Source organism: Sus scrofa, chromosome 1, assembly GCF_054392235.1.
Source record: "Sus scrofa isolate SSC_HxYL_T2T_F1_AM1 chromosome 1, Sscrofa_HxYL_maternal_Yorkshire_Landrace_v2.0, whole genome shotgun sequence".
In the NCBI taxonomy this organism is placed as follows: Eukaryota; Metazoa; Chordata; class Mammalia; order Artiodactyla; family Suidae; genus Sus; species Sus scrofa.
This window is the reverse complement of record NC_139383.1, coordinates 264,166,748-264,179,447: the sequence shown is the minus strand read 5'-3', so window position 1 is coordinate 264,179,447 and position 12,700 is coordinate 264,166,748. Positions and strand designations below refer to the sequence as shown.

Genomic DNA, 12,700 nt, shown 5'->3' with positions numbered 1-12,700 from the left:
TTACTGATTCTTCCTAATTCTACTTAACCACAAATAAATAAATTATGCCAAAGCATTTTCAAAGCTCTTTGAAATGAGTGGTAAAAATTTCTAATTCCAGTGTAATACAAAGAGGAACATTAGAAGTCTAGCAAAATTCAACACTGCATTCAAAAGGCAAATAATTTCATTCTACCTTTTTTGTTTCTTAACATCCTAGAATTTCACCTTTTTTCTTCAACTCTGATCTGGTAAATATAATTTATAAGACAAAAATTTGTGAAATTAAAAAAAAAATGTTTGAATTTCTTTTTAGGAGAGTAAGCTGGATAATATAAGAATTTACAAAGTTTGTGTTTCTATATATTGCTATTGTAGGTTTTTTCATTATTTCGCATTTTCTTTCCCCTTCCTATCTCTAAATAAGTTCCCTTCAGAAATATCCTAATTGTGTTGACAGAAATTCCATCCTTTTGATTGAAGATGTCCCAAAACTTTAAAATGATTTTTAAAAACTGTCCATAGACTATAAAAGGGTATTATAGATTGCATTCAAAACCAATAATATAGATACTATGCAGCTGGATATTCAAAGAATACCACATTAAACAAAAAGTTACTTTTTAGTTCAGAATCTATAACTAGAATTCATACACTTGAAAACTAGTTTGTTTCCCCTCCATAAACGAAAACCAAATATATGTGGGGTAGGCTGAGAAATGGAGATTACCCATCGAATCTTAAAAGAAGTTGCTTAAAATCAAGATGTAACCCTACACAATGAAAAGTGAAAGTTCACATGCAAAAACAGCCTATTTGGAAACTGGCAGCTTGAACCTATTCCTTAATAGAAACTTGACGGAGAGCTTACACAACTATTACAATTTTGAAAACAAGAAAAGGATACTCTTTATTCAGTGGGAACGTCGGATTGTTCTTCCTCCCTAAACTCTATAGAGACTGAAGGGTCAGGTTGCCTGGGTCCTAGGTCTGGCTCTGATTCTAGTAAGGCGTGTGCCCCTGGGCATTCACCTGATCTCTCTGAGGCTGTTTCTCTCTTCTGTAAAAGAAGAGGGATGGATTAGATGTTTCCAGTCTTATTTTCCAGCCCAGCACACCTGAAGGATGTGTAATAGAGGTAGCAATAGCTTATTCAGTCTAGTGAGGCTCAAAGTAGGAAGGAAGGGGCAGAGGGCATGAGTGGTCCTGGAGAAATCTGTTTCAGGGCGTCTTCCCTTTGCAGTCTCCATCTCTCTGCCATCCTTGTCCCCTCCCCCCAAAAAGACATGGCGACTCCTATCCTTCACAGCACTGAGAATGACTGGGCTTAGATGATCTCTTGGGTCCTTTCTAGATCCAACCTCTATGATTGTAATTCACTCAACTTTAATACTCTGACCTAATTAATATTTGGATCAAATTAGTACTCTGACCTAATTAATACTGAGTCTAATTCAACAAAGTCATGGTTTACATAAAAATTCAATTTAGGAGTTCCCTGGTGGCTCAATGGGTTAAGGATCCAGCGCTATCACTGCTGTGGCACAGATTTGATCCCTGGCCAGGGAACTTCTGCATGCTGCCAAAAGTTAAAAAATTTTTTTCAATTTAAGTGTATTAAAATGCTATCTTTTTAAAAAGAATGCAATTTTCAGTATCAAACTGAGTTTTTTGTTTTCTTTTTATGGCTACACCTGCAGCATGTGGAAGTTCCCAGGCTAGGGGTTCAGAGTTGCAGCTGCGGGCCAACACCACAGCGACAGCAACGCTGGATCCTTAACCCACTGAGCGAGGCCAGGGACCAAACCCACATCCTCATGGATACTAGTTGGATTCTTAACCCACTGAGCCACAATGGGAACTTCAAATTAGGTCTTTCCTTCAGCTTTGGTAGACCCAATTAGTTAATTTATGAACAGAAAGCTGGCACGAGAAATCCTGAGGATCTTTCATTTCTGTTTAGAAAAAGGAAATCAAGTTGTTGGCAGTTTATCAGCATCATCCCCTCTTTTGTTTTTACATCATTAGAAATACACCAGCCACCAAAGGATGATATACGCAGTGCATTTCTTTATCCCAATGATGTTCTATGGCAAGGATCTCTTGAAAATCACCCTATCTTCATCACTTTGCCCTATAAGAAGCTATGCATTCATACCACCTCAGCCAGACCCAGTGGGGAGGAGAAGCAATTATTTGAATACCATGCAATAAGGGAAAAACAGAAACAAAAAACAACTGAGGACACCCTTGCCAATGACGTATTTCTTAATAAGTAACTATCTACACCATATCATCTGGTAGATTTGTGGAGATATATTTTCTATAAAGAAATTCTACACATCTTATTGCAGTAAATTATCATACACGCCCCTGGATCTTTTCCCCTAGACTTTTTAGACATTTATTTCCTTTATCACATGGTAGAGTTTTTATTTATAGATGTTAATTAAGTATTACAGCTTTATTTTGGCTAGAGAATTAAAGACCAAAATGTTCCTTTCCTGTAGATAAAGAAAACCAATCAGAGATGGCTGATTAAAATCATAAATGTTTGTCTCTATTACCTAAAACTTTGGAGATGGTTAAATGAGAAAAAAAGCGGAATGGTTTTAGTTTATCTTTAATTCTGAGAATCATAAGGATAGCGTTTTCCCATAAATGCACTTTCCTGTTAAAGATAATCTTAACGATACTTAAAATAATCTTGACTAAAAAACCAAAATAATAATAGCAAAATTCTCTATTATATAGTTAATTTGCTGCAACTAATTTGTAGAGAAGACCAAATGCCCCGGCGGCCTGGCAATCAATATTCAGTCTCCAGTGGATGCCAGTACTGGCTTCTGGGCTGAGGAGAGGTAGTCTCTCTGCCTAGAACCTCCCCCTTCTCTGTCCGAATGATGAAGAATTCTCTTGAAATAGGATTTATGATTTGGGATAAAAACAAATGACAGTCACTTAAAAAATATGTGTGCACATACACACTCACCTCCACGACAAAATTAAGAGTTCTTTAAAGAACGACACAAAGTTTTGTTCTCATCTCATGGCTCAGGGGAAACAAACTGAGGGACGTTCCATCTCAAAATACCCCCCGTAAGGGGGCCTATGCCGTTTGATGCGAACGAGCGTGCCAGGTGATGCCAATGCTCTCCACCAACTCAGAGTTAGGTGACTACTGATGATTTTTATTACACCAGAGATGTTATCTCTAATTTGTCATTTCAGAGAGTCTTACAGAAACACAGCAAATCACTTTGTGAACAGACAGCTACAGCAGAAAAAGCCGGTGCTTAATGGTATCTGGATCTAGTTTCAGAACCGGACACCTTTATGTATTAACTGCAATGCAGGCAACGTATTGATTTTTCTGGATTTCCTCATTTATAAAAGAAACAATGATACTTACCCTAATAGGACTATTGTGAGAATTAAGAGAAACAACTTACAGAAGCACTTAGTACGACGGTATGGTCTAAGTGCTTAATAAACGACATTCACTGATGATAATCTGCATGTTCTTATGCACGTGTGTACCTGTGTGAACACAATAAATGGTGTAGAAACGGCTTGTTTTACCGATTTTAAAACAGGCTCTAAGGAAGATCCTCTACAAACTATGTAAAGTAGGATTATGTATTCTACAGCAAACCAACATACTCAATGGTGAAGTAACAGCATGAGTATGAAGTTTGAGAAGCTGCAAAATAATATTGGCAGGACTATTTGCTGGGTTTTCAAAAATGAAATGAAACTTTTAATACTGTCCTTTATAAGCCTTTTGAAAGCAGGAACAATTTTATACATAATTTTACTCCTCTTAGTGTCTATACACTAGGTGTTCAAATATTTGTTGATATGACTATAACTTTCAACTAAGTCATTTGATTTCATAGCCTCTAGAACCTAAGCCATATGACTTAGACAAGTTAATACAATGGAAGTTTCGGCTAACCATGATCTAATTGGAAAACCAGAGAGACCCGACCTAGTCTAGAAAACCTTCAGACTACAAAAGTAGATCAGAAAGTGATTCAACACGGGGAAAACTTAACATAGGGAAAAATAACTATAATGCAAATATTTTAAGTAGCTGATGTATTATAAACCACATTCAGACCAGCCCCACTAACCATAACATATGGATTCAAGAGTAAACATCCTGAGTATCTATCTCCAACCTTTTCAAACATTACAGTTCTTTAAGAAAACCGCTACCATTTATGATTCTCAATAGCGAGTCACTTACATGAATACAGAAGAAAAACTGATTTATGCAGCTATGCCGTCCAAATGCTGACATATAGCTATGTTTGGTGTTTTTGTTGTAGACACTGGTCACGTGAGGGTTACCAGAGAATTTCTTCCATGACATTACACTGACCTTAAAGTGTAAACTTTACAAATATGGTTTTATTGTTTTTGTCTGAACCACAGGATTGCCTGGAAAGGCAGCACGTTTGGTTGTAGTCAACGCCTGCTGGCCTGGTAAATTTTTGCTAAAGCATATACACTATTTTAGCATCTACTACTGCCATAGTGTGGATCTAATTTTTAAAAATTTAAAGTAACAAATAATAAAAATGGCATCTGGTAGTAGTATATCCTCAGTATCACTTACACAAAAACACAAAATTTAGAGGTAGTTGCTGATCATTTTTCCTAATTATCCCAAAGAGATAATATAATTCAGCTAAAATCCTACCAAGCCATTCTTCAGAAAACAAGTTTTCTAAGTCTGAATGTCACAATGTTTCTACTTAGTTATCAAAGCAAAATAAATAAAATTCACATTCTCAATCTGTGTTCTTCTAAATGAAAATGCTGTAAGATTAAACAAGACAGAGTTTCATTTTAGCACCTCAATATACACAGAGGAATTCCAAACTGCCTAGCTCTGCTTTCTCAGTGCATAATGACTACTCTTTGTCCCATGACAAACTTACTTTGCTGTCAAAAACACATCAAGGTTTTTTTTAAATATGTCAATGCAAAAACAAAATGCACAATCATATCTTAAATGTTTTATAGGACTCTTTCTACAAATGAGGTAACCTATGTAAAACAACCACCACCACCTTAATTTTGAGGGTTCTTTCACAGTAGGCTGTCACGTGCACTTCTGAGCCCAATACAGAATAAGGAGAAAAGTTTTGTAAAGAGAATTGGGAAAAGGAGGTTCTATGGTTCAAAATGAACAGAAGCAGGGGGCCTGGGGGACACTGTGTGCCATCATGAAAGGTCACTCCGCATTCCTTTTAATCAGACAGACTTGAGAGATGGAAAGTCACTGCGTCCCCATCTCTGGCTCAAATCACTGGAAACTAACTACAGCTTAGAACTAAGAAAGGTAAATAGAAAGAACGCCGGAGTCGGATGAGAGACAGTGCCATTTCCTTAGCTATAACCTGGTATGTCTTGATCTCAACATAAAATAGAGGGAACTAACCTTCTTTTCAAAGTTGCCGAAAGGATTAAATATCATGTATATAGGAATAAATATGTTTGTACTGAGATAACTGAAGAACTATTTACCAAAACATTAACAGTAGTTATTTTTGGCTAGCAGATTTATGAGTATGTATTCTGTTTTCTTTATGCTTACCTGGATTTTCTAATTTTCATAAATTAGTATTACTTAACTGGTGCATGTTAAGTCAGAAAACACAGTGCTGGCACACATAATGGCTCAAAAACGGTGGCTATTATCATTACTAAAACAACAACAAAAAAAATAAAGCAAGATTATCTTCTATCTTCTTATTTCTGGATGTCTCTCTATGAAAGGAAAGTCATGAAATGAAGTAGACTGCATAACACAAAGGTCACAGCGGACTTCTTGCCCCTGAGCCAAAGGAAAGGTCACAGCTTAGAGGAATGGGTCTTTATGTGTTCACTGACTTAGTGTTGGGAAGAGCTACCCAGCCATGGAAAAGCTCAGCTAACGTGATGATTGAGCAAAGCAAATCAAAATGAAATGTGTCCTGGTCGTACAATAAAATTAAAACATGAAATACCACCTACCTTCCTAGCTAATGTGAATTATGAGGATGCTCTGAAGAAAAAATACTTCCCAATAGAATGCCCAGATCCAACAAAGCAATTAAGATTTGGATTGTTTTTTACGTGTTAATGATTATACAGGATAGGAAACTTGCTCAGATTTATGCGGTCCTAACGTCTAAATGTATTTTATTATCAAAGTATCTCAACTAAGAATTCATCACAGGCGTGAAAAGAAAGACTTTGGCAATACCACCACAAAAAAGTTGTTTAACCAAAATTGTAACTATTATAATTGCAGGATTACCTCAGAAAAATGCATTGATATTTACTGAAGAAGAAACTTTGCACGTTTTCAGGAATGCTTTGAATTCAGCCACGTTTGGTAACAAAATGTTGTTACCTAAAATGAGTGTCAATATTCCTTTGATCTCAACTACAGAGTCAAGTAATCCCCTAGGGAAAAGAGACTGAAGTTCAATGCTTATAAATAAATAATTCAGGGGATCCGAGCTTTGAAGAGCATGAGTTTTATTATTGTCTTGACTAGTGCTTCTAGATTTTTAGTAAGACTTTTCCATTTTCTACTTTCTCTTTACGTTTGATATACAATCTAATGCTTGGGAACATTTTCAAAGCTTTGGTAGTTTTAAATTTCTTATAAATCTGATAATCAGGTTTCACTTACATTGATTTCTTAGGAAACAAAAAAATTCTACCGGTTCAAGCACTACAGTAAAAATGAGCTAGTAACAGTCTTTTTTGCCACACTATTGGACTTTGCATATTATGTAAAAATTATATATCTTCCAAAAAGAATGGCACCTTTATTCCCTCCTTCTACCCCCTCCCTTTTGTCCCCAAAAGATGTTAGCTAAATATCTGTATTTTCATACATTGTAAAAAATGAGGCATAGGAGCTAAAATCTAATTATGCTTTTTTAAAAAAAGAGTATGTAAATAATTTGTCCAGCTTCTTTCGGCATTTTCATAGTCTGGATCTGACAATGTGTGTAAGCAGTAAAGTCAGCATTATCTCCTCATGATTCATATAGAATTTTAAAAATTAAAAAAATAATGCCATTTATTAAGTAGACTGAAAAGGAGAGGTGAGGTGGGAAGTAAAAGCAGGAGTTGAGGACACAAGCGTCTAGGATGACTCTCAGTTTCCTTTTCGACAGTTTTCTTTTTTTAAAAAGAAAAAACAACAGACTCCTTCTCTACTTAGTGTTGCCTGAGAACCACTATGGTTTTGTAAAGTCTGTAACAGTTAATTACATTTAATCACCCACAAATACATTTGCTTTAAGCCTGTAAATACTATGTTAGTAGTACTAAACTATCTCCATGGGCTTATCTGTAAAAAGAAAAATATATTATATATTTATATTTGTATAAAGTTAACACTGAGGGCAGAGGAAAGGGAACAAAGAAGCAGGGTTTAATCACAGTTTCTCCGGACACGGTAACCAGACGGGGGTGGTGCTCAAGCCGCCTGGTCAAGCAGTGTCTGAGGAGGAGTCATAGGAGGCAGAGACAATGAAGTTGCCGCTGTTGGAGTGACCGGCCACCGACTGGGCGGCCTGCTGGCTCAGATTGTTACAGATAAGCACCAGCTGGTTGCTCTGGGCCTCGGACAAGGTGCTGCAGCTCTGATACACACTGAAGTTGGTTTTCCTGCCCGGAATGTTCCCCTTCTCGCACATGGTCTTCACCATCTTGGCCAGCTTGTTCTTGCCGAGGGCCTGGCAGTTGTACCAATGCAGAGCTGCCAGGTTCACGACTGGTTTGATGGACAAGTAGAAAGGGGCGTCCTCGTAGCGCATGGCAGGAGGCCGCCGCTGGGCATACTCCTTATAGTCCTGCACCGGGCAGGTCTGCGGAGCATGCTGAGTGGCATACACACGGGAGTCCGTCCCCCCTCTCTTGGTTTTGGCATTTATGTCACCAGTGTCTTGACCCATCCACTCCAAGTACTCCAGCCCCGTTTCTGTTACCCGGAGCCGAATATCACCCCACTTCAAGGTAGATCCATGGAAGCCCGTGCAGTGCCCAAAAGCTTTTGTGTTGTTGAGCCAGACGAGGTTGAGCAGACCCTCTGGGTTATAGCGGCTCAGCAGTCCCCTTTTCCGCAGAATGAGCTCATCAGCAAATGTGAGCTTCATGGACTTGTGTGGCTTATTTCCTTTTCCTTTGCAGCGGAGTTCAATTTGCTTCTGTTTGAGGGCCTCCTGGGAGCGCTTGAATTCCTTATCCCTGGTGATACTGTAGCCATACCTGTGTTCTTTGAGGTACCGTTCAAGTCCACACTGGTAATTGGCCAAGCTGTTGGGTTCATACTCAGATCCATCCTTCTGCCTGGCATCCACAAAGAAAGAAGCCAGGTAGGCATCCAACTCCTTGCAAGGGATGACATAAATCTCTCTTGTTTCAGAAGGATACTTGGAGATGAGGAACTCCCGGAAATTGCGGAGCGCAGTCTGCGTGCTCCGGATGGTTTTCTCATTCTGCTCCCTGCTGAGCTCAGCTGCTCTTTCATCCTGGTCTGCAACAAATTGGGGAGGGGAGGGATAGAGAGGGTGTTGATGAGTTCAGACAATGCACTTTCTACTCTGAAATAAAGTTTCCTTTTATAATGAAAAGGGAAAGAAGAAATCAATTTTACAGAGATCACTAATAAATGTGATTTACATACCTGTTGCATTATAATAGCCAACTTCAGTTTCACAAATGATGTACTAGACAAGAGATGGCCCATTACAACCAAAATGAGCTTCTCATGTCAGGGACATAGTTTAGTGCATGAAGTTTGGTGGAAAGAGTGAGATTAGAGGCAGCCTTTGTTTTAGGGGAAAAGTGAGACAGAAAAGTGCTATTTATCCTAATGCAGTGTGCAAGGGCCCCATCAGAGCAACACACTCATTCTGAATCACTTCATTTGTGAAACCAGAGGTTGTACTGGTTCCACTGTACTGAATTAATTGAAAGTACTCAAATTTGTTATTTAGCATATCTCTATAGAGATCTACATTTAAAATGACTAAACAGATCATTTACAGCAGTTAACTTGACACATTCTTCAGAAATTTAGTTTATAAATATTCTATATGTAATTGCAGGACAGTTTATAATAAATGATAAAAATACTCTGTGTTTTGCAAAACGAAAAGACTCATAGATACAGAGAGTAAACTGGTGGCTGCCAGAAGGAAAAGGGCTGTGGGGTGGGACAAAATAGGTGAAGGGGATTAAGAGGTACAAACCTGCAATTACAGAATAAGGAAGTCACAGGGATGTAATACACAGTGTAAGGAATATGGTCGTTCACATTATAGAGACTGTGTACAGGGATGGATGGCTGAGGCTTACTGTGGAGGTCATTTCATAATGTATGCGAAGGTCAAATAATTATGTAATGAAATATATAATATTATACATTATATTTCAATACAAAAAAAACCTGGTGTTTTGGTAAAGTAACGAGGATAAAACTTCACAGCTATAAAGACAGGACAATGAAATCTGAGTAGAGCTACTATAATCAAGATGTGAGAAAGGGGGTATGTCTCCCAGATGGTTTTATTTTATTAATGTAGTATTTACATTCTGCCACCAAAGACTGGAGATGTCTCTTTCCATCATAGGTCATCTGTGACTAAGTAAGGCTGCTCTGGAGTAGTGGTTCTCATTCTTTAGTGAGCTTCAGAATCACTCAGGATGTTCAATCAAAATCAGAGTCCTCAGCACAGGTCCAAGAGTCTGCATTTTAACTAGCACCTCTATGCTTAGGCTGAGGCTCAAGAGAATACACTTTGAGAAACAAAGTTCTAGTGCTTATGGCTAATGCAGGAAGCCCTGCTCTGTTTTACTAGATTTAAAAAAATAATGATTAAATTCAATGATATCATTTAATGGTTTTCTCTCAGTAACATGTAATTTAAATTTGGATCTTGATAAAAAACATTTTGTTAAAAATCACCACAATTATGTCAGGCATGGTCTGGGCAGAACTCAAAAGAGAAATTCTAAAAATGAAATTACGCGGGGAGTTCCCGTAGTGGCGCAGTGGTTAACGAATCCGACTAGGAACCATGAGGTTGTCGGGTTCGGTCCCTGCCCTTGCTCAGTAGGTTAACGATCCGATCCGGCGTTGCCGTGAGCTGCGGTGTAGGTTGCAGACGCGGCTCGGATTCCGCATTGCTGTGGCTCTGGCGTAGGCCGGTGGCTACAGCTCCGATTCGACCCCTAGCCTGGGAACCTCCATATGCCGTGGGAGCGGCCCAAGAAATAGCAAAAAGACAAAAAAAAGAAATTACGCAACAGAAAAACCAGGCTATTCTATTGATTGTTGAGAGGCAAACATCAAGGTTAATTTATAACATTAAATGGAATTTCTGATTCTAAAGAATAATATAAAATTATTCTGCTTATCCCAATTATCTTATTTAGGAAAGCTTTAGATTAATTTGTAAGGCTGCTCAGTGGGAAGTCTTTGAAATAACCACATACAATAACAAAAATAAAATTTCTAATAAACTGAATTTTATTCACAAATTCACTATTTTGTACTACTACACACATTTATAAATGTTCATATTATTTCTAAATGACGGTTCTATAATTGCCAAAATCCTCATAATTTCATAAAATGAAATTAACTAAAAAAAAATCACAAAACTAGCTAATTAGATATTTTTGATAGGCACATTTTTGAGATATTTCCAAAATTCAAATACACAACAGTATATTTTATGCTTCATTGGACTTGACTTTTGGCTTATGCTATCTTCTTCCAGTTGAAACTGTTTGTATATCAACAATATAGTTGTGTATCCTTCCATCAGAAAGGTGGCAGCCACATGTAACCTTTTACCATGCTGGCTTCCCTGACTGTTTACATCCAAAGCCAAAGGGGCCAGCGCATCTGTTTATTGTGGCTACTTGTTTAAGTATCTATCACAACAGTCTTCAAAATTTAAACAAAGATTTTCTAAGAAATGAACATTCATAAACAACTTTAGGGGAAAATTTTCCAGTTTCTCAACTTTCACATGGAATCTTTTTCTAAAACGTATTTGTCTGAGATGAAGACTGCGTTTTCCATCCTGAATCTAATGTGTTACATACTCTGGATTATTAAAGATTTTGAGGAGCCACACAAAGTTTCTAGAAGTCATAAATGGATGATTAAACTCATAATCTTGTCCCCACTCTTACCCTTCTCTGTATTGTACACGTTCGGGATATTGATGAAATTTGCCATTGGAAATAGGGCCTAAATTAGGGTGTTTTGAATTCAGGATTTTTTAAAGGGTTTTAGGTTAGTGACGTTGATCCTTTTAACTGGAACTGAAATAATCTGTAGGACTACCAAAATATTCAACATAAAGCAGAAGCTTAAAATTTCATTCAATTCTTTCCAATTCAGCATGCTTTTGTTCACAAGATGCCTAAAAATTATCAAACCATATGACGTACTGACTCTAGTCACAGTTAATCCTGATCTTCATTTTATACAACTTTCAGTATTTTCTACCTCCTTTTTACAAAAATAAACTGAAATGTGTTGAAAATCTTTGGCATCAATTTAAAAATGAGTATTATATCCTTTTTTTTCCCCAAAGTTCTTTTGCGGGTATGTGAGGAAAAGGGTTTACGTCTGTAGGACTTAGGCAGCACTAGTCAGTATACTCTAAGCGGTAAGGATGATCAGAGAAGGGCCTGTGGTGCTGGCGTGTTATTCATCTGTGAGTTTCCTGAGTGAGGCAGTCAGCCAGCTCTTCCACTTCTGCATCTTCTCCATCCACATTATTGGCACCGTGCTGACACACTCACAGTGAACCAATACACCAGCACTGCTTCAACGTCCTCAGCCCAGACTTTTTTGTTTTTTAAATGCCTGCACCCGCGGCATACGGAGGTTCCCAGGCTAGGGGTTGGATCAGAGCTGCAGCTGCCAGCCCACACTGGAGCCACAGCAACGCCAGATCCAAGCCACGTCTGCAACCTACACAACAGCTCAGGGCAACGCCGGATAGTTAACCCAAGGAGCAGGGCCAGGGATCTAACTGGCATCCTTGTGGACACTAGTCAGGTTCATTACTGCTGAGCCACAACAGGAACTCCTCGGCCCAGTCTTATTTCCAAGCCTTTCTCTCCTTACTTTGCCAAGCAGTTGATTACCAGGTTTGAACTTTCAGCTCCACCCCCTTCTCCTCTGCCTCTGGGGAGTGGGGAGAGGCTGGAGATTGAGTTTAATTACTGATTATTTAAGCAATCATGTTTATGTAATGAAGGCTCCAAAAACCCCAAAAGAGCATCCCAGTTGGCATGAGTGTGAAAGTTCAAGCTGCTCCATGTCTTCAGCAATACTAAGTAATGTTAGTCTCTTATTTTAGCATCTTCTGGGTGTGTAATGCTGCTTGCTGCAGTAAGGTTTAAAATTTTCATTTCTCTGATGACTGACGAAGCTCAACAGTTCTTCACAGGTTTATTGGCCATTTAGATATTTTTTTTTTTTTTTTTTTTTGTCTTTTGTCTTTTTGTCTGTTGTTGTTGTTGTTGCTGTTGTTGCTATTTCTTGGGCCGCTCCCGTGGCATATGGAGGTTCCCAGGCTAGGGGTCTCATTGGAGCTGCAGCCACTGGCCTACGCCAGAGCCACAGCAATGCGGGATCCGAGCCGCGTCTGCAACCTACACCACAGCTCACGGCAAC

The 12,700-nt window shown here is 38.4% G+C and overlaps 1 protein-coding gene across 10 annotated transcripts in view; it reads right to left on the bottom strand.

The window, feature by feature from the left end:
• Nucleotides 1-12,700, bottom strand: part of KIAA1958 — a 216,390-nt gene that overhangs the window by 93,848 nt on the left and 109,842 nt on the right. For 2 of the 10 annotated variants that reach the window (XM_084992246.1, XM_084992235.1), the window contains one exon: nucleotides 6,500-8,530. The exons of 7 other annotated variants lie outside the window; for them this stretch is intronic. In XM_084992246.1, the coding sequence (XP_084848372.1) occupies nucleotides 7,485-8,530 (1,046 nt within the window). In that variant the 3' untranslated portion in view covers nucleotides 6,500-7,484. Of the gene's footprint in view, nucleotides 1-6,499; nucleotides 8,531-12,700 lie in introns of those variants that run through there. One more of the 10 variants, XM_084992283.1, reaches the window with a different exon arrangement.